At 45.9% G+C, this 23,284-nt stretch overlaps 1 protein-coding gene across 3 annotated transcripts; it reads left to right on the forward strand.

Moving 5' to 3' along the window:
* Positions 1–16,285: 16,285 nt before the first annotated feature.
* Positions 16,286–20,554, forward strand: LOC100284297 (uncharacterized). Of its 3 annotated transcripts, NM_001157192.2 has the most exon segments (8): positions 16,298–16,497; positions 16,785–16,854; positions 16,963–17,122; positions 17,451–17,532; positions 17,609–17,825; positions 19,045–19,109; positions 19,520–19,770; positions 20,175–20,554. In NM_001157192.2, coding segments are annotated over 8 exon segments (924 nt in total). In that variant the 5' UTR covers positions 16,298–16,419; the 3' UTR covers positions 20,176–20,554.
* The last annotated feature ends 2,730 nt before the right edge of the window (positions 20,555–23,284 follow it).

Raw genomic sequence — 23,284 nt, forward strand, 5'->3', positions numbered from 1 at the left:
TGGGGTATTTATAGCCCCAACCACCAAACTTGACCGTTGGTGGAGGCTGCTGTCGACGGGCGCACCGGACAGTCCGGTGCGCCACCGGACACTGTCCGATGCGCCAACCACATCACCTGGCCGTTGGGTTCCGACCGTTGGAGCTCTGACTTGTGGGCCCGCCTGGCGGTCCGGTGGTGCACCAGATAGGCCCTGTAGGCTGTCCGGTGTGCCACCCGCGCGTGCTCTGCTCCTCTGCGCGCGCAGGCGCGCATTTAATGCGTTGCAGTCGACCGTTGCACGCGAAGTAGCCTTTGCTCCGCTGTTACACCGGACAGTCCGGTGTGCACTGGACAGTCTGGTGAATTATAGCGGAGCGGATTCCCGAAGCTGGCGAGTTCAGAGTTGCTCTCCCTTGGGGCACCGGACACTGTCCGGTGATGCACCGGACAGTGTGGTGAATTATAGCGGAGCTCCTCTGAAAATTCCCAAAGGGGAAGAGTTGGGCGTCGAGTTCCCTGGTGCACCGGACACTGTCCGGTGGCACACCGGATAGTCCGGTGCGCCAGACCAGGGGACACTTCGGTATACTTGGCTCCTTTGTTTTGAACCCCTATTCTTTGACTTGTATTGGTTTGTTGTGAACCTTTGGCACCTGTAAAGACTTATGGACTAGAGCAAACTAGTTAGTTCAATAATTTGTGTTGGCCAATTCAACCACCAAAATCATTTAAGAAATAGATGTAAGCCTAATTCCCTTTCAACCACGATCACGATAGTGGCTCCCATCACTGTGCTCGCGTTCTAGCTCTCTCACAATCTCCTCTTCCTCGACATAGTGCCGCTCCGGCTCCTTCACTCCCATTACACTCCCATTTCTCTAAGCAGGTGCCTATCCCCCTCTTTGCGCTCCCGTTCTCTACTACGACTATCGTGGGTCCTCTCGTTATCCTTATCGCCATTCCTATCTATTAGCATTACGGCGGAGGTGAACTTGTACTCATCCACCTCTTTGTCCAACACGACCTTGCGAGCGCTCGAGCGTGTGACGTTTCTAGTTCCAAAAATCGATATAGTATGATGCACTTTGCTGCTATGAATATTAATAGGCAACTTAGGCAAGGTGTTGTTTCGGTTTGGTAGACGACAAGTAAATTTCTAATGTGCCAGTTCTTTGCTTCTCTCTGGCCGCCCCTCCTAGTCGCTTTCAAGTTTCTTTGCTTCTCTCTGAAAATGCATGCATCCTCTATGACTTTGTGGTACAATCTTTTGGGAACAAAAGTGCCAAGAAATGATAGAAGAGTACTCTGAAACCTAAATTTTAGGAGCTTGAGCAACAAGCATTGTTTACTCTAAGCAACAAAATGGTTCTCCAACATGTGGTTCCGATAAGGCCAAAAAAGAATAAGTTACAAGCGCTTGTTTCTTGAAGCACATGTCTAGCTAGAGTTTGGAGTAAATCACAAACACAACAATTTAACGGGCAAGTGGGCATACAAATAAGAAAGGGAGCACTACAAGTATCTGCTTGGAAAAATATTATAACAATTTAATAGGCAAGTGTATTAATATATAGTACACAAAAATTGTAAAGGGAGCACTACAACAAGTATCTGCCTGTAACTATGTCATTGTCTCCACAGATGGTAATGAAGTAAGTGATTTCATACATGACATCTAACTTTTGGGCAAAACAACATGATATAAACATTCTCTAAGTTAACATATATGAAATTCCACCCGTTGTTTTTTCAAGCACCTAATCCTAACTCAATTGGTAGAGAATCCAGGAAGTTAGGACAGTTGATTTGTTTGAAAGCATCGCTCAACGCGGGGTCCACTTCAATGTTGCAATAGGACCAATGTGACTGTTTTAACAAGCAATATGCAAAAGCAATCTAACACTAAGACTCGTAGCAACCTAACAACACATGTTAAGAGCCTGATTAAGAAAAACAACTCTTGTGTTGTTCTGAATGTGGAGGGTTCCATCACCTGATCCTACAAAAACAAACACATTAGATAGCTCTCCTAGGAAAAAAACATAATTTGCAAACAAATTTCCAAGATTTATTCATAGGAGCATATATGTGATGTCTAAGATGTCCTAGAACGATGTAAGTGCAAAATATGGTACAACAGTCATCACTGGATTTTTTGGTGGGCGTTACCACTTGAGGCAGTGCAGGTTCCTAAATATACATGGTTGGTCAATGGAAAAAGTGAAGCTGAAGCAAGAAACATAATGAACTCTTGTTAATGGCAAAAGGTAAGGTACCCCCAACAAACTTGTTCTTGGAAAGGTGAGATGGCTTCTGCTTCTCTGCTCTCACTCTCAGCGTCTGCAGTGAACAAGGCACAAGTGTCAATTGCTAAGTTGGCCTTCAGTTTAGAGGCACTAAGGTATGAAGGGTCTAACGACATTAGTTAACAAGGTGGGGTCATTATCTTGGCAGAATCTTGAACCTAGTGAGGCAATGGACCAAAGAAGAGTTATAAGCATTGTAAAATCTAATTACCAGCAGAGTGACTACAAAATATCGCCCCATCAAAAAATAACATACTGCAATCCACAAAATGCAAAAGCAAAAGCAAAATAATGTTGAGACAATTTAGGATTTCCAAGTGTTTCCAAGAGCATATATAAAAAATACAATTACAAGTGTTTGGTTATGGAAACGGGACAAATGTCTCAGCATTTGTGCCTAATAGTACATTTCCACCAAAAAACATAAATCTCTTCTTTTTTAAGAAAGACGGTATGGTGGGTCATTTTCAAAGCAGTAGTCTCATAAGACAATGCTTCACACACATTGTTCCCCAATACTTAACTCAACGGTCAACATCATATTCCAGTTTCACGTTATTATAAGCCGGAAATATGTCAATCATGGTGGGCAGGTGGAGTTACTATTTATTATTGTTCAACACATAAAAAACAGTCTGCAGATATTGAAGATAGAAACTTACTTGCAGAGTAAGTACCCTACGATCCTACCAAAGGATGCAAGTAATCTTCAAAGTATGTCTTAATGTTGAATCAAAGACTCATCCATATCTCCACTTCATGTGTCCACTGCATATATTATCACCTAACTGAACTGCATGTAAATAAAGGAAATTAAGGTTTTCCAAATATAGTAAGTGAAACTATGCATAGCTAGCAATACTTCCATCCATCAAATTGAGCATAGTATGCAACCAGGCTGTAACAAGAGGCTAAAGAGTGCAGTAATGTAATCAACAATCTTTTATATTAAACATGCCAGTGACAAATGGCATGATTCATGTAAGCATTTTATTTCTATGCAATTAACTTTTAAGTAAACCTTTTTATCTGAAACAAGACATGTTGATCTAGTCATAATTTTCTTATTTATTTTAGGGGTCCAATCATACAAAACTAAGATGAAAAATATTGTGTTTCTGTTTTGGAGAATTCATGAACAGAGGTCTAAGATTTGCACGAACAAGCACCCGAGACCAAAATCAAGGGGTGCAAAATCGCATAGGCACGACTAGGGAAATCAAAACTCCATACCTGAAATCTCATTGTGAGATATTTTTATGTGTTGCAACTGGATATGTAGAGATAGTGCTACCACTTCTATCTTAATCTCGCTCGGCCTCATTAGTTGATTTCACTTTCTACGATCATAACAAATCAACACATTAAAAATTATACATGTCCTATTTCCATTGCCATATTGTATGGTCCATACGATATGAAAAGGAGAGAAAATTTTGTTCTATTCAGTCATCCATTTTCACGACCAATGGAGCTACAACTAGGTAATTAAGTGCGGAGAGTTTCATAGGAACATTAATTAATTTTATTTTGTATTTCTATACATATATAAATACATCTTGGATAATACAATATATATGTTAATAGTCAAGCAAGAGCTTACAAGAATGAACTATTAGATTAAATTACCAATGGTATTTCGATTTCGATTCAAGAAAAAAAGTAACATGCAAATCTCTAGTAACCTTTGACATCTAACAAAGGAACAAAAAGAAAAAAGAAGACATGTATCATATGTATTGGTTTGTCGAAGTAAAATCAATTGCCTTCCACTGCCTGTATCTACCACCTCCTCCGGCACGATGCCATCGCTAGCTGAGATGGCATCGTGGCACTCAGTGATGCAGGACACCAGATTATCCTCCATGGTGCCGGCGTCCACGGGCGGGGGCTGCGGCGATGTGCGCATGGCGAACGACGGATGGGGCTATGAATGCAAGGCCTCATCCATCGGGGCCGAGCAGCACAACACGCATGCGGAGGGGAGCTTCCAGTTCCAGAGGAGGTCGTGGTTGGCGTTCCTGAAAGGGAAATAGGCTTATACCTTTTCCTAATTGATTTTGGTGGTTGAATTGCCCAACACAAATAATTGAACTAACTAGTTTGCTCTAGATTATAAGTTTTGCAGGTGCCAAAGGTTCAACACAAACCAATAAAAAGTCCAAGAAAGGGTTCAAATAAAAAGAGCAAAAGACAACCCAAAGGCAGCCCTGGTCTGGCGCACCGGACTGTCCGGTGTGCCACCGGACTGTGTCCGGTGCACGAGGGAGTTCCACTCCAAACTTGCTACCTTCGAGAATTCGGGAGGCCGCTCCGCTATAATTCACCGGACTGTCCGGTGCACCAAGCGGAGCAACGGCTACTCGCGCCAACGATCGTCTGCAACGGTACAGTAAACAGTGAACAGTGAACAGTGTCGACTGCGCACACAGAAGTCAGAGCAGGCGCCCGAAGACGCACCGGATAGTGAACAGGACTTGTCTGGTGCACCACCGGACTATCCGGTGGCCCCGATGTCAGAAGCTCCAACGGTCGGAACCCAACGGCCTGGTGACGTGGCTGGCGCACCGGACTGTCCGATGCGCCATACAACAGAAGCCCTCACCAACGGTTCTTTTGGTGGTTGGGGCTATAAATACCCCCAACCACCCCACTTCAATGCATCCAAGTTTTCAGCCTTCAAACCTCATACAAGCGCTTTAGACTTCATTCCAAGACACAAACAAGAGATCAAATCCTCTCCTAAGTCCGGAATCACTCCAAACAAAATAGTGACTAGAGAGAGAGACTTTTGTGTTCTTTTGAGCTCTTGCGCTTGGATTGCTTTTCTTCTTCCTCTATTCTTGTGTTTCAACTCACTTGTAATCAAAACAAGAGACACCAAGTTGTGGTGGTCCTTGTAGTGGACTGAGTGTCCCATTTGATTGAAGAGAAAGGCTCACTCGGTCTAAGTGACCGTTTGAGAGAGGGAAAGGGTTGAAAGAGACCCGGTCTTTGTGACCACCTCAACGGGGAGTAGGTTTGCAAGAACCGAACCTTGGTAAAACAAATCACTGTGTTCATCCACTTTATTTCTTTGTTGATTTGTTTTCCCTCTCTTTCAAACTCGAATTTAATTCTAACGCTAACCCCGGCTTGTAGTTGTGCTTAAACTTAATAAATTTCAGATTTGCCTATTCACCCCCCCCCCTCTAGGTGACTTTCAGTTCCTCGGACTAGTACTCTGTAGACGAGTGAGCTCAAAGGTTTGCGGAAGCTCGTGGAGAGGAGGGGGGCGCGGTGAGGCGAGAGACGGAGGCAAGGGCTGCGGGCATGGGGAGGGGCGCGTGGGCGGGGGAAGTCACGGGCATGGTCCCTGTGGCACCGGTGTAGGGGAGCGAGCGGAGCATGACTCACATGTAGGTCGGGGTCGGAGAAGAAATCTTTGGCTGGGGGACTGGTCCACCGTGTGCCACGGGTGAGGAAGACGCTCAGCGAGTGGATTCCCCACTTGAGCTGCCAGGCGAGGCAGGTCCCGACGGTCGTCGTCATCGTGGCGCGGACGCGGATGATTTTGGAGTTTCTCCTTCCATGGAAGTCCAGGGCAGACGCGGCTGGGGCGTGATCCATGGTGGGCGGACATCGAGAGAGATGGGGCGGACACGGTTGGGGCGTGATCCATGGTGGGCGCGAACAGTGAGAGAGACGGGGTGGACGCGCGCATCTCTGGGTGGGAGAGAGCGAGGATGGCGGCGAGAGAGACGGGGCGGGGGCGGGCTTCACCAGATTGAGGTGTGGACGCCTACACTATAGCCATATAGAATAGTAGAGATAGATATTGCACTATTGAATGGATGCTAACGAAGGATTTTCGGCAATGGCCAATGACCATGCGAATCTTTTCATGCAGCATAATAGCCTATCTAATGAATGCTATCCTAGAAAAATGGCTACAATGCAATAAACTGAAATGACCAAAAAATGACGGTGGCATTGGCAGACTGTGCCTGCCCATCCCCAGTCACTTGATCAAACTAGAGCCTATCGTTGACGAAGGAACATATCGTCGAGCTACCATCACCGTAGGTGACACTATACTCACAGGGCACATTTGCGCTGCACTTCGGCGGGTTCCCCCAAATGTGGATGCACAAAATCCCTGATCGCACATCACCATGCTCCCGGTCGAGGACGCCTTGGGGTCATAGAGCGTCAAGTCTAACTGCACATAGACGCCCACACCACATTCACATAAAAAATGGATACAACTAAATTAATCTGCAGTTCAGACACACATAAAACAAAAGAAAAAATGTGGGAAATGGTACCCGAGCCCGCTCTTTCTGGGGCATTGCTTGCAAGTGATGTAGTTGACTCAGAGGATGTCGTTGCCCGTGTCGACCTGGACATACTTGCGCTTCGGCGGCGTCCCGAGCTTGACCTCCGTGTAGTAGAGGCTGCGCGCACCCAGACCAAACCAATAATCCCACACATTCACATTCAAATCAAGCACCTAACATAAAATACACCCAAAATAAACAAGCCAGTGAGTGCCAATACCTACTGGTGTCGGTGGGGAGGCCGAGGCCACCAAGAGGGAAGTCGGCGGACGTGGAGGCGGGCCCAAGGGTTTCATGGTATTTATTGAATACCCAAGTTTTTGGTGATTTATATTAATTTGTTAATAATATATTACACAAAATAGCGTTAGAACACTAATTTCTTTGATTTTTTGAATTTTTGAATAACCAATCTCAAATGTCTGGGCCCGCTTGGCGAGTGCCGTCGTGGGCGCGAACGACGTTGATGATGGCGCCAGTAACACCCATCCCCCTTGTCACACCCGATTTTAAGGAACAAAGTCGGATGCATCTCATACATGCGCCAAAGGAGACAACATATATAATAACAGAGTGTATAGAGATAAATGTCACGATATAATCAGAGTACTTTATTACATAGTGGAAGTCTTACAAAATAAGAGATAAATATCGCAGGATCTAAAATCTATCCTTGGCGCCAGAAAGCTGACTGGGAGACGCCACCTAGATCAAGTCGAAAGCCTCAGAGTTAGGCGGCTCCTCTTCGACCACCTGTTCTTCTCCTGTGGGGGGGGGGTGAGACAGCAAGAGTGAGCTCACATACGTTCATAGCTCAACAAGTCGTGGGGAATAATGTGGCATGAACTCACCAAAGGTGGGAGTTCATGAAGTGTAAGGCTGATCAAGGAAATAAAGGCTGAAGCTGAGCATTGCTTTTATAAGTTGGTCAAAATTTTATTAGCAATTACAAAGTGTAAGTAAATACCAAACCTAAATAATAAATAAAGTAATAGTAAAATAATCCCAAATGCGATGCAAATGTCAAATTAAATTTAATTTCCATCAATTAATCATGTGAGGGTCCGAGCAACTCATGAACGTGAGCACGACTAGTATACCAGTTTTACACTCTGCAGAGGTTGCACATCTTTACCCACAAGTCATGTTACCCATCTGCCAAGAGATGGCCAATCCTATACACCTCTACTGAGGAGGCGAGGCAGGGTAACACTACGAGGCCTTTACAAAGTAGCTTCAGAAATCCCGCTACAGTTTATAGGAAGCTCCAGTGCAGGAATCCCTCGCCTGACCGTCATCGCAGCAAAATCAACCCAAGGACCTTCCTACACTGACCACTCCTCTACTGCCCTTGCCCCTTTCGGGTAAGGAAGACATCCACTAGCTTTCCTAGTTAATCAGCCAAAGGCGTCCCATTAAACCCTTGTGGTAGCACTGTTTTCCCGGATGGTCGCTCTATGTTCCCATTAACATAATGATCTTAACATGAGCAGTAATAATAAAAAGATAATAAAAGTTTAATTATGAATAGTGTATCTCCATACCCAAATCCACATAAAGCAATAGCAGGTACTACCCAAAAATATTTCAGTGGTGAACAAGGTATAAAGATAGCCAAAACTGGGGTAACCTATTGGATCCCATCACAATTACCCTATGCAGATCATTATAATTAATAAGAACATGGCTGGGAAAAAGTAAGTGATCAATGGCATAACTTGTCTTCAATGAGCTCCTGCTCAGCTACTTCTACTTGTTGAACCTCAGAATACACAGTGGCTTGCTCGTCTACTCGCATCAACACAATACATACATAGTATAGCAAAAATTAACATTGCACCAAACATGTGAATAAAATACACAATAAAAATCTACACATTAAAATAAAATCCTAGGAACAGAAATCATAATTTTTGGGGTTATAGATTTTAAGATATGAATTTCCAAAGGTTTTAATGTGCTTGAAATAGGATTAAATGAGAATTAATTTTCTAACTGTTTTCATGCCGAAACAGAGAAACTAATCTATACTACTTATTAAGGCTCTAAGGGTAGCCTGCCTTTTCTCGTTCTGCCTTCCAATGATCTCAACCGTCCATCCATGACTCTGTTTTATGTGTCTCCGTTGCAACGCACGAGCACTCACCTAGTGATATACAATAATATTACAAAATTTTAAAAATTGTAATGGTTCAATTTGGAGCTAAAATGAATTTTCTATGCATTTTACAAGTTTCTAAATTTGTTTTTGTATTAAAACGAATTTCTAATATTATTTCCATATTTTTAATCCACTCTGGACTGGGCCTCGATTTCTGGAAAGTACAGGGGCGCCTAGGTAAAAAATCCCGAGACACAGAGAACAGTACAGGGTGGACTGCGGGTTTAATTGTTATTAACCTAGGGTCTCTTTAGAAATTATGTCGCGCGAAGGGGTATCCTGTGTTTTCAGTCGTCGGATTAGAAACCGGCGCGCCAGATTTAATGAAACCCAGCGCGATCGACCACCATCTGATCCCGATCGGACGGTCGTCGTGCAAACTGAACAAACCGGTATGCGCGATTTAATCGGAGCCGTTCCTTAGGAATCTGACGGCGCATGACACCCTCACCTAGATCTAATCCTAGTCATTCACAGAGAGATCAACGGTGGGGATATCTTCTTCCCCAGGAACCACGGCTGACGGCGCATCCCTCCCGCCCGGCGGGGCACCATTGAAGGCGAACCTAGACCCGCGGCTATGACGCACTAAACCCTCCCCGACGAGTTCCTATGCGAATAGGAGAACATAGTGCAACAGCGGAAGAAGGCCTCACCGGAGTTAGTGACACGACGATGTCCGCCCACGACGTGGTGCGGATCCGCGGCGGAGCTCCTACCACGACGAGCAATTGCCGGTCCCCTGCGTCCCAATCGTGCCAGCCGAGACCACGCACGACCTGAAGGGATCGGAAGGGAGTGCCCAGGCCAGCTATCCTGACCTCAACGACGCTGTTGTCGCAGGAACACGGCGGCGGGATCTCTCTTCCCGTGGGCACGACTCTAGCGGCGACGATTTTGTTGTTCCGGGGCAAAACGCTTGCATGAATGAGCAGAAGGGGGAAAGGGACAGATCACGGGAGCTATTATACGACGCGGCGAAGAACGAGGGTGGTCTGCACACCGATCAGCTCCGGCGTTCTCGCGGCGGACGTTGCGCACAGCGAGCGAAGAAAGGGGGAAAGGTGGATGCCCGACCTCGTGGGTCCCACGTGGAAGTGAGAGCGCGCGCAGTAGAGAGGGTAGCGGACGGCAGCATGCACGCGGCTGACAAAGGCGGCCCCGCCTGTCAGCGCCGCAGTGGAGGCTGGGCTGCGCAGGGAACTAGATGGGCCAATTTGGTAGCTGTAGCCCATTTAGGTTAGAATTATTTTCTCTTTTTCTCTGATTTTCTTCTTCTCCTATTTTCAATTCCCAATTTGAATTTCAAGTACGACTTTGAATTTGTACTCAAATTAGAGATAAATTTTTAATCATACCAGTATGGTTGAGTTTGTGTATTTATAAATTTTGTTTTATATTTTATATTATTTATTTCTTTCTTTCTCCTTTTTCCTCAAATCCTCTTCTCATTGTCATTTTATTTAATTCATATTATTATTGCTTTTAATGCACAAACAAAAATCCAATATGATGCAATGGTTTATTTATGTCTTATTAAGGATCTACTTTTTTTACATGAGTGGTCACATGTAATAATAACTAGAGGTACACATACATATATAAAGGAAATAATTTCTCCTTTTTATTCTTCCTTACAAAGTAGGTATTACACCCCTCCCACGGCGAACTTGCGGCGCACATAGAAGACGCTAGTAGCTGTGGCACCTGGGGTGGACCCGGCCGCAACGAGTAGCAGCACGACTAGGAGGGGCGCAACACGACAATGCGGAGGCGGAGCCATGGATTATTATTGGTGGGCGAGGCAGACAACAATCCAAAACCATCCTGCACGTAGCAAAAGTGTTGACGCTTTGGAGCGCCAAATACTCAAGAAGAACCGGCGGCGGTGCTCTCTGGTCAGGCGCGGACGGTCCGCGGCACGGAGCCGGACGGTCCGCGACCTGGCGCGAGGCGGCGGTGCTCTCTGGTCAGGCGCGGACGGTCCGCGGCCTGGGGCTGGACGGTCCGCGACCTGGTGCAGGAGCTTGGGTCCTCTGCCTGACGGCCGGACGGTCCGCACCCTGAGGCCGGACGGTCCGCGCGTGCGCAGGGGCGGCGGAAGTCGCCGGCGGCGGCCTGGATCTCGCTCCCGGGAGGGACCCCGTCGGGGTGGAGAGATCCTAGGGGTTGTCTAGGCTCGGGTCGGCCGACCTAGACTCCTCCAATCGGCGTAGAGTCGAAGAGAGGCGAAGAATTTGGGGATTGAGAGGCTAAACCTAAACTAGACTAGAACTACTCCTAGGATAAAATGCGAATAAAAGTTGTATTGATTCGATTGTTGATTACAAATCGGTCGTATACCTCTCTATTTATAGAGGAGGGGGGCTGGACCCTTTACAAACTAATTTCCGAGCTTATCCCCTGATTTTAGCTAACAACCGTAGCACAAAACTCGGAACCCTAATCTGTTCTGCGCACGCGCGGACCGTCCGGCCCACAGGCGCGGACTGTCCGGACCGCGGACCGTCCGGCCTCAGGGCCGGACCGTCCGCGCGCTCAATTTGGTGCTCAACATATGCCCCCCTGCCTTTTGGTGGAGCTGAGCGAACCAAAAGCAACTAACTCGATGTTATCACATCGGTTTTCTTAGGCATCTTGCCACTTACTAGGATGGTACGCAGTGGCCTTGGTCTCGATGGTTGACTCAACGGACGTGATCCCTTTAGATTTGATCGAACTGTCAGTCCCAACATCGCCGAGCGTCATACTGGTCCTGACCAATTCGTCACCTTGCCTTCCTAATTCTCTAAGTGTTCTGGCGTAGCTCCGTAGTCGACCAGGTCTTCTCCTTGCAGGTCGTCTTCCTCCATGGGCGTCGGTACGTCGTCGGAGGTGTCTTGGTGTAGTGCGGATGGTTCGGCCTCAGGGGCCGGATGGTCCGCGTCCTGTACAGATGATCCGGCCTTTATAGCCGGACAGTCTACCATACCTGCAGAGAGATGCACAGTTGTCGTTTTATTTACTATCTTTGTGGCCGTTTGACTTTTCTCAACGGCCTTTGGTCTCCATCTCTTTTGTGGTGGCGGATACTGCAGATGTGTGTCATTGAATATTCTTTCTGCCTCTTTTTCCTGATTCTCCTTTGCTCTGAGGCGCTGTAATTTTCGCTTTTGCGATCGTGTCAGTCCCGATGGGCACCATCGGGGCATGGAGTATTTTGGATCAGCTATTTTATTGACAGTCGCACTTTCTTTTTTGTTTGTGTTGGCCGATTCACCAAAAATCATCGGCCCTTCGTTATTTTGTTGTACGATGACATCTGTCGTTCCTATTTTAATGACATCTCCCTTTTTCGTACTGTTGGAGTTTGTAGCTGTATGCCCCCCTGCCGGATTAGTCAGCCTTTGGGGCCGAGTTGTTCGGCAATCTTGCTGGGCCTGTGCTCGTGGACCAGATTGAGGGGTTCTCAATCGGTCTTGTACTGGAGGTGTCAACTTATTGAATACAGATGTTTGGGGTGCCCCCAAGCGGGGTACTGTGGTATCCCAAATGGGTATGGTGGCATGCCCCACATTTGATTTGGGACATATGGTGAAGGTATGTATGTGTATGGATATGGCATAGGTGGATATAGTGGTGGAGGTGTCCATGTAGGTACGTTAGGTCTTAATTGAACATTATGACCTTCCGTCCTTTCCGATTGGTGTGGTGGTCCAATCGGCCTAACCTGCCGTCGCACCTGGGTGGGTAAGCGAGGTCCCTTTGGTGGCCGGTCGCTGGGGCCAGCCTTCCTTTTCACATATTTAGACGATAATTGATCAAAGGTCGGGCTAGATTTTACCAACCGACCAGTTGCCTTGAATGTGTTAGTTTTCCACGTACCTATTTCTGGTCGTCGTGGTTTGAAGGTACGTGGTCGTCGTGGCTCTTCGGAGTTGCCGGACCGTCCGCTGGAATGCTCCGGACCGTCCGGTAATGTTACGGACCGTCCGCGCCTGGGCACCGGACCGTCCGCGATGCGTAGTATGGGTTCTCGCTCATGTCCCTTTATCCGCGCTTGCCCACCAGTGCTGGAGTTTGTGATGGTCACCTTCAGTGTCTCCCCTCCATCAGGAGTCTTCTCGGCCATCACTTTCCTGCAAGAAATTTTGTTGTTTCCATCGGCCTTCTGTGCGTTGCCGATGATGATTTCTTTGTCTTTGCCCTTATCGGCTGTGTTGGGCCGAATTAGGACCTTTTTGCTATTAAAGTCGATCACATTCATTGGGAAGGGCTCCGTGTCCTCCTGAAATTTCAATCGTCCCTCGTTAATGGCCGATTGGATTTGTCGTCGAAACACATTACAATCATTAGTGGCATGGGAAAATGAGTTGTGCCACTTGCAATATGCGCGACGCTTTAGTTCGTCGGCGGGTGGGGCGGTATAATCGATCTTAATGTTACCATTTTTTAGTAATTCATCGAATATCTTATCACATTTGCTGACATTAAATGTAAACTTAACCTCCTCCTATCGTTCCTTTTGAACTGACTGCAAGGAGGAGCAAGCCGAAGATTTGGCCTGCTCGGGCCAAACTATTTCAGCAATGTAAACTTTCTTTGGTTCATCGTCCGAACTACTTTGATTGTGTTCTACTATATGGACATTATGATGAAACGTTCTGACTAGTTCTTTGCTTCGGCTTTCACAAGCCGAAGCTCTCTGATGTAATTGTGCTAAAGTAAAGAACTGGATGCCTTCTAATCTCTCTTTTAAATAATAGCGCAATCCATCAAAGGCTATTCCCGCCAGTTGTTTATCTGTTAAATGAATTTGAAAGCATCGGTTTCTCGTACCCTGGAATCTCCGGATATAATCACTAACCGATTCATCCTTTTCTTGTCGTAGGGCCACTAAGTCTACTAAATCTAGCTCATAATCACCAGAGAAGAAATGTTCATGAAATTTTTGTTCTAAGTCTCCCCATGACAAAATGGAATTAGGAGGGAGCGTGGCATACCATGTGAATGCAGTCCCCGTTAAAGATAATGAAAATAAACGCACACGGAATGCTTCGGTGTCGGCCAATTCTCCTAATTGTGCTAAGAACTGGCCTATGTGCTCACGCGTGCTCTTTCCTTGGTCACCCGAAAACTTTGCAAATTCGGGTATCCTGGTTCCCTGTGGGTATGGGTGGTGATCAAATCGGCTGTCATAAGGCTTCCGATATGATTGCCCCCCAGGGACCATGCTTACTCCGAGCTTATCTCGTAACGCCCCTGCTATTTCTTCCCTCACTATATCAATGGCAGCCGGTGCGAGACCACCGGCTCTTTGATCAAACATAGGTGGGGTCGGCTGGATGATAGCATGTTGTCTTTCTCCCCATTGGTTTGAGCTACGTGGTGCATTTCCATTTACCCTATATGGCTCATAGGTTTGATCGTTTCTTTCTGGCCCTCTGGGTGGGGCCAGAAAGCTTTCCTGGGCTCTAGATCTTGAATTAATGGGCTGGTGCATTGCATATTGTGATGGTAAGTGTTGCTGGGATGGGTGAGGATTCAAGTAACAATCTTCCTCAAAAAGGTCATATGCGGACTGTCCGGACATTGGCCCGGACCGTTTGTAATTATGTGCGGACCGTCCGTCGTTGTATGCGGACCGTCCGACTGGGTAGTTTAAATTCGGTGCCCTATGTGGTGGCTCGGGTGCGTGTCTAGGTAACTCATTAAAAATGGGCCCGGTTGTGGCTGACCCGGACGGTCCGCGCTCGCGAGCGGACGGTCCGGACGTGTGTAGATCGGCTGGTTTACTGCCGATTTGCGTTTGCTCAGGGTACATGTCCATTGGCATCCCATAAGGGGGTTGTGACTGGTCGTGACAACCTCTAACCGATGTATTACGTGTATTATCTCCTAATTCAACCTCGTGTGAAGGAAAATTTGCTACACTAGATTTATCAAATGCACGTACTAGTCTCCTACAATCGTTTTGCATAACCCCTATGATATTTTGCATCTGTTCTCGCTGTTCATCTATGTAAGCTTTAAGAGATTGGAGTTCGTTGGTGCTACTTACATTTGGGGTAATCGTAGTAGGTCGGAGCGAAGCCAGATCTGTCGCCCGTTGCCGAACGACTTTGTTGTTCCTGTCCACTTTGAAGTCAGCCAGGAACTTCGCCTTTGCTTCTTGGATCAGCTGCTCCTGGCGCTCCTCGAACAGGAGCTGTTCTTCAGCCGACAAGGCTTCCCATGTTGGTGTGATGATATTGCTGGTGGAAACCTCAGAGCTATCCTTTGAACCAGCCATTGAGGGCCGATTTGATAGGTCTATATGTGTTGTCCCCAGCGGAGTCGCCAAAAAGTATGTTGACGCCTTTTCGGAGCGCCAAATACTCAAGAAGAACCGGCGGCGGTGCTCTCTGGTCAGGCGCGGACGGTCCGCGGCCTGGGGCCGGACGGTCCGCGACCTGGTGCAGGAGCTTGGGTCCTCTGCCTGACGGCCGGACGGTCCGCACGTGCGCAGGGGCGGCGGAAGTCGCCGGCGGCGGCCTGGATCTCGCTCCCGGGAGGGACCCCGTCGGGGAGGAGAGATCGTAGGGGTTGTCTAGGCTCGGGCCGGCCGACCTAGACTCCTCCAATCGGCGTAGAGTCGAAGAGAGGCGAAGAATTTGAGGATTGAGAGGCTAAACCTAAACTAGACTAGAACTACTCCTAGGATAAAATGCGAATAAAAGTTGTATTGATTCGATTGTTGATTACAAATCGGCCGTATACCTCTCTATTTATAGAGGAGGGGGGCTGGACCCTTTACAAACTAATTTCCGAGCTTATCTCCTGATTTTAGCTAACAACCGTAGCACAAAACTCGGAACCCTAATCTGTTCTGCGCACGCGCGGACCGTTCGGCCCACAGGCGCGGGCTGTCCGGACCGCGGACCGTCCGGCCTCAGGGCCGGACCGTCCGCGCGCTCAATTTGGTGCTCAACAAAAAGTAATAATTGTTGGGGCAGGCAGGAGATCGGCTACCATTCATGTCCCCGCCGGCCGTCGTTCCTCCTCCCCGGCGTGGCGACGACCCCGCGGCCTCGGCCTGGGAGGCATTTGTGAATGTAGAGGGGCAAACAGAAATAGGTCACCCGAAAAACTGGGACGAAAAAAAGTAGGGGCGGGGCAGACAACTCGTTAGACGGTTGGAGGCGGCCAAATATATGCGGTAGTAAAAGGAGCCAAGTGGTCATTTTCTTTGTATTTTCCTTTTTCTTAGCTAAAAAAATACTAAAATTAGTTTATACAAATCAAACATACTAAAAATTATTCTCTAAAAACCAAACACCTTATTTATGTAGACTAATTTTAGTACCTCAATTTTATTATATTTTAGTTTTTAAATTACTAAATACGAAAATTAAAACTATATTTTATTTTCCATATTTGTCAATTTAAGGCTGGTTTGGGAACACCATTTTCTTAAAAGATTCTTATTTTACTAAGGAAAAATAAACTAATTTTATTTGAAAAAATAAAAATCAATTGATAAAATGGTGTTTCCAAACTAGAATTTGAGATAAAAATGTAATAAAATAGTCCAATCGCCTTGACTACCGCTTCCGGTTCCGGATCCGAATCTCGCCCTCCCCTCTCTTTCTTGCCTCCAGGTCCGGCCGTCCGGGCGGCGCCGGGAGGAGAGAATGGCCTCCACGGCGTCGCCGCCGGTGTTCGAGAGGGTGGCCGGGATCCGAGCCATTGCCGAGTCCGGCCGCTTCAAGGCAAGCTCCCTCCACTTCCCAGCAATCAAGCTATTACCTGCTTTAATCACAATAGCTCCGCGCCCTCCTGTTGCTTTGCTGTCCTTCGCGGGTCACTGTCGACTGTAGTAGCTGCGAATGCTTGGGATTCGCCTTGCGGCTAGCCGCGGGACGCCGATTCCGATCACCAGATCGCAAATCCTGTTGAGAAATCGCCTTATCGTTGTGGAAACTAGAAACTGTTCTTGCCATCTGCTGCTGCTACACGCTCATCTGGCTACAGCTGAATCTGTCTCGCACTCTCGCAGGCATGGTTGCTGGACCAGTTTGGCGTTCTTCATGACGGGAAGAAGCCGTACCCCGGCGCCATTCTGGCATGTAAGTTGGCACAGAGAATGCACGCCACTTCTGTGAAGCGTGTATTTGTTTCCTTTGTGTTCTGATGCTGCTATTTATTTATGTCAACAATCGAGGTGATTCTTGCAGTGGAGAAGCTAGCGGAGAATGGGGCAAAGATGGTGATAATCAGCAATTCCTCTAGGCGGTCATCTGTGACAATGAAGAAGCTCAAGAGCCTGGGGTTCGACACGTCCTGTTTCCTCGCGACCATCACCAGTGGGGAGCTCACACATCAGCACCTTCAGAAGTAAGATTCCTGGGGGCAGTTTCTTCTGCCGATAGAAGTTATGCTTGTGATAACTGGCTCCTTTAAGGATGTAAAACCTGATAGGTGTCATGAGTATAATCACCTCAACATTTGCTGCGTTCTGAGGATTTCATATTTACATTGGACTGCACATATCAACAAAAAATGCTTATGATACTACCAACCAGAGGAGTTCCTTTTTCTTGTATGCAATAGTATTTTGTCGTTTGATGCAACTTATTCCAAAACTATAGAAAAACTTTCTACACTTTACTGCAAGAATAAACTGTCTGTTAATTCCCCTCTACGATTTAATCCCTGAATATAGGAGAGACGACCCATGGTTTGCTGCTCTTGGAAGGAAGTGTATCCATATCACTTGGGACGATCGAGGGGCAATTTCTCTCGAGGTTTATTTCCTGCTATTTCTGCTTAGCATCAGAATGGATTTTTTTCTTATCAGTTTTTCATTTTCTCATACTATAGGGCCTTGGTTTGCAAGTTGTGAACAATGTTGATGATGCAGAGTTCATATTAGCCCACGGTACTGAAGCTCTTGGCTCACCTTCTGGTGTTCCTCTTCCCAAAAGTCTTGAGGAGCTTGAGCAGGTTCTAATGCTTGGCATAGAAAAGCGACTTCCAATGGTGGTAGCTAATCCAGATTATGTCACTGTCGAAGCTCGAGATCTCCGTGTCATGCCTGGTATGTTTTTTTTCTGAACATGCTGGACAGATGTGTATCCTTATAGGGTAGAGAGAGAAAAGGGGAAACAACCCCATTCAAAGCAACCTCTCCACCTCACCTATGAGATAAGAGAAAGTTGCAGCAAAGCACCAATTGAAGAAAAACTTGTCCAACACTGGTTGGGATGGTTTGGATCGGTCCAATAGAGATCTACAGAGGCACTAGAGGCGTGATAGCAATGGGAAGAGAGACAGGAGAATGCTGAAGTTGCCATAGGAAGATGCAGTAAAAGTAGACTTGAAAGGGTGAAATATACCTAAAAATCTAGCCTTGAATAGGAGTATATAGAAAATAACTATCTATGTGTCTGAACCTTGACTTATGGTTTTTGTTGGGTTTTGACTTTAGCCTATCCAACTTGCTTGGGACTAAAAGACTTTGTTTATTGTTTTAAGTTTTATCATTTATCAAGAAGGGAATTAGTCTGGAAATGTGTGTGTTACGTTAGATTTGTGGTCATATAAGAAAGGATTGAGCCCGGGATGATGATATATGATAGGCTAAGGGTAGTACCAATTGAAGAAAAGCTTGTTCAACACTTCAACATCGGTTGATATGGTTTGGACATGTCCAATCGAGATCTACAGAGGCACTAGTGTGTAGTGGGGTTCTAAGGTGCGATAGTAATGGGAAGAGAGACAACGAAAGGATAGAATATACCCAAAGATTTTTATCTTAAATAGCAGTGCATGAAAAACAACTATCCATATGCCTGAATCTTGACTTATGGCTTCTGTTGGATTCATACTTATTAAGGCGTCGCTTATGTTTTATCCACACCACCCATGTGTTGTTTAGCTTGGAAGAATATGCATGGCTTATGATCATGGTGTTAAGTATTGCAGTATTGCTCCTAGGTTAGGGCAGATCTAGTGACGGAGGCTCACATGAGTAGGTTCTGAGAAAGGGATAAATCGGGGCAAGCCCTTCACTCACAAATACGGAGATGCCATGATCTTGTGGCTCAGTGAAACAGCTCTCACTACTGCACCCAACATGCCCTTGGTATTATTCCTATGTTGTTTAGCTTAAAATGAATCAGCATGCCCGCACTACCAATTTAGATATTGATTAATTATGAGAGTATGATGTAAATCTTTTGCTAAGTATGTAAGCCTATGTCGCCTTTAACTTGTACATTTCTGGTTATTCACGTAAATGCAACCTCTCGTTTCAGGCACTCTGGCAGCTAAATATGAGAGTCTTGGTGGTGAAGTGAAATGGATGGGGAAGCCTGATAAGGTATTCAACTAACTATGGCATATGCCTATTTATGTAGGTTAAAGAACAATTCGACTGCATCGTTTCTGCATGTTCAAGAAAAGAAACAATTCAACTCTATCGGTCAGGGGAGCTTAATTGGCTCTTCCTCAGTCTTCATTTTTTTTTTGTTGAAGAAATCATTTGATTTTATTCAACAGTTTTTGCTAAGCATAACTTGTAGCTTGGCCCCCTCTACATCTGTCATCAAGCTACGTCAGCGTCAGCATGATACTTAAGTTGCAATGGCACTCAAAGAATATGATGAACCACATGCTAGTGCACCCTTCCATAGTTTTTCCCTTGCAAAAAAATTGTTTTTGTGTGTGTGTGTGTGTGGTAGGTGGGCAGAACCTTTTGTGTCAGCCACTAACGTGTTATGACCTCGTCAGGTGATCTATACATCAGCGATGTCCCTAGCGGGCGTTGATGCCCGTGAATGTATCATGGTGGGTGATTCGCTGCACCACGACATCAAAGGAGCCAATGCGTCAGGGATGGCATCCGCGTTCGTCACTGGAGGGGTCCATGCGGACGAACTTGGACTCGGTGAATTTGGAGAAACTGCTGGGGAGGATGCTGTCAGTTCGCTGTGCAGCAAGCACGGATCGTACCCTTCTTATGTTCTGCCTTCATTCGCGTGGTAGAGATGCGGCCTAGAATTTTTTTTTGTTTTAGGTGCACGGGAAAGTGATTTTAGGCAGATATTGTTGTTATGGAAATAAGTGCCACGCAATGATCAAGCCGCTGGAGGTGTCATTCTTCTTAATAAATAATAAGTGACACGCAATGCTCAAGCCGCTGGAGGCAGATTTGTATTTGCATTTGTAGTGTGTGTGTGTCTATATATGCTGCCTGTGGTGTATATACCGCCTGTGCTGCAATGTTCGGTTGAGACTTTAGACAGCGATACTGTATGAAGGATTCACATTGTTCTGCTCAATTATGTAAACCCGCTCTATTACTTTTCGTGGATGCTGCTTTACGTATAAGTTTTTGTTGGGTCTTGTATTGCAGTTATCTCACGTTTCTGTATCCCATGGCCAGATTGATCTCGATCAAGCTCGTCAAAGCATTGAACGGCATGATCTCCATAGAAGAAGAACGTCTTCAGCTCTGTCCTTGAAACTGTTATGGTGAAGATGACAGCATTCAGGGTACGGTCGGAGAGCTTTCCTCCAGTGACCAAGTGCTCACCGATGTATTATTGCTTCCTAAACCGGTCCAGCTGCATAATCAATGTATAATGACCCTGTCTTGATTTCTGATATTAGCTGGAGCTATTGGGAAAAAAAAGGGGCTCCAATCGGCTCTGCAAAACATTACTGGAGTTGATTGGAGTTCTAACAAAGGAGCCCTAGATAACTTTAGTTAGGTAAGCAAAACATTACCTTAAGGCATCTGTTTTTTCGAGGTGGTGGTCCAAAGCGTGTTCTCCATTGGCTATAGTTTAGGCCTGAGTTTGATCAGAGATCGGCTTACCCGCGTCACGAGTCGACTGACTGCCTGCCTGACGACTCCGGTGCATTTTTTTAGGTTTAGGCCGTCGTCGCGCGTCACTCACTCACTCACAGTGACAACCGAGAGCAATGCTAAGATCCTGTGCGTTTGGGTGAGCAGTGAAGAAGAATGAAGTGGCTCGATTTCTATTTTATGAATGTGAGTGGGTCCTGGAGTCTTCGTATTAAAATTTATCATAAATAACTGGAATGCTCTCGCTCCACCAAAACGACCGGATACAAGCGCTCATAGGATGAGATCGCTCTCCTTCCATCTACACTCATATGACTCTTCAACCAAACAAAGAACAGAACAGCGTCACTCTATTATACTCTTCAACCAAATAAAAAATAGAGCGATTCTGTTCTATTTGCCAAATACAGAATAGAAGGACTCCATTCTCAAAAACTAGAATGGAACCGCTCCATTCTAGTTGACTCTCCAACCAAACACACATGGTTAGAGAGTCAATAAGAATTGAGCGGTTCCATTCTAGTTTTTGAGAATGGAGCTGTTCTATTCTCCGTTTGGCAAGCAGAACATAGTCACTCTATATTTTTATTTGGTTGAAAAGTAAAATAGAATGGAGCCGCTGTATCTTTGTTTAGTTGAAGAGTCATATGAGTGTAAAGAGAAGAAGAGCGCTCGTGTCCGAGAGAGCGCTTGCATCCTACCATTTTAATGGAACGGGACCACTCCAACTATTTATGATAAATTTCCGTATGAAGACTGCAGAAGCTGCTCCGCTCTTTTTTTTGTTGGAAACCAAACATCCGAAATAATAGAATGGAGTCGCTCCTCAACCAAACACTAAGCAACCTCCTCGACCAAACAGCAACCAAACACCATAACAGCAGTAGTAGTAGAGATTATTTTCTAAAGTGAACCAGGGCAACAGCATCGGCCGGCCACGTGAGGTTCATGCTCAATTGACCAAAGCCGCATAGGTCAAAGGTTTCGATTCATCGCGTTGGTTATGGTTTTGGTTCGGTGTAACGACAGCGACGTGTACGTACGTACAGACGCAAGCGCAAGCTTGTACGATCCCGGCCGGTCCGTGGACCCGGTCATACCTTTTTTTTTTATTATACCTCAAGCGTATAATAGCTTAAACATGGAAGGATTAGTTCACCATAAAAATCTATCATAATTTAACCAAAACACACTACAACTATGAACATTTTTTTAAAAAGCATGAACCTAAAGCTGCAGGAAAAACTTTATACTCAAGCATAAAAAAATATTATATTTTGGTTGTGTAGATCCAATCGTGCGGAATTGCGGAGTCCAGTATATATAACTCGACCTGCGATTTACTACGATTTTTTCAAACATTTTAGTTGAAATAGCATAAAGTAACAAAAAAAACACTGAGAAAACAATCATGAAGATGACATGTCCGGTTTTGAAAGTTGAGCAAGACTTTTCGCGCTTGGTTAACACCGGTCTAATAAAGCCCAATGGGCGGGTAATTCAGGTCAGACTAGGGTTGGCCGCTCATGATTTCATTTCCCATGGAATAATCCTGATTTTGTGGGGGATTGATCATCTCTGCCCAACTCTACCCTCTAGCTATCGCTAGAGGTAACAAAGAATAAATTTACACTGCACAACACGAGCTTAATAAGGTATCCAAAACTGTGTTTTATGCGACAATACACGATGTGTTAGAGAGACCACTGTTGGTGTTTCTTTTTCTCTCGAAAGATCGACCAAAATGTTCCTTCGGTAGGTAACCAAGATATATAGACACTGTCATCTTAATCTTAGATATATATACCACCATGTCACGACCATCCATGATCAGCACGAGGTGGGCCTCTGGCCCCACTTGTGCCTTTGGTTAACTGCTCTTGGTCTCGCGAATCTGAATACTGCTCATGGGGCGCAGGCAGGCGCAGCGGCCAGGCGTCCTTAAAGAAAGAATTATTGCACGGTGCCGTTGCTAGCTGCTAATCTAATCTCCACGCATCATGACCTAGCTCTGTCACTTGGCTTAATTACACAAAAGATAGATAGGTGCTCTCGCCACCAGGGACAAAGAATGAGAACGTTGAGTGATTTAAACCACACTATAAATAGCCGGCACCTCTTTCAAACGGCCGAAGAAACAATTGGTTGTTTAAACATGACTTAAAATCTGAATGTCTAACAGATCGAACAAAATTCAGTGGAACGATCGGAGATAAAGATGGGAGAAAGAGACTGCCCGGTGACGCCAAAGCAAGCAGAGGAAGCAAGGCCACATGCATAGTCTTGTACTCTTCTCCCAGGCCCCAGCCATGAAACCACCACCATGTTCATGCTCTTCCTAGCTGCTTCCCAAAGTGATCATGTCCTTGGAGGCTTTCGGCTGCAGGAGCCCACACGTGGGGGCCCGGTAACCCATGCGTAAATTTACTGTACAGCTCCACGGTGACAAGTGGGCCCAATATATATACAATGCCGCTGTGAACGACCGGTACATTCTGGTCTCTGGATTGGCGTCACGTGTAAGGTATGGTGGCTCTAGTTTTTTTTTTCTCCCTTCCAATTTATTAATGCGAGTTTGTTCGTCTGCCTTTAACCTTTTTACCGGTGCATGTGATGATGATTGCCGGCCGGGCCGGCAACGTCTTTGTTGGGTAATCTATACGTACTTAAAAAAATGTTTAGGA

Source organism: Zea mays, chromosome 1 (genome assembly GCF_902167145.1).
Source record: "Zea mays cultivar B73 chromosome 1, Zm-B73-REFERENCE-NAM-5.0, whole genome shotgun sequence".
NCBI classification, from domain to species: domain Eukaryota; kingdom Viridiplantae; phylum Streptophyta; class Magnoliopsida; order Poales; family Poaceae; genus Zea; species Zea mays.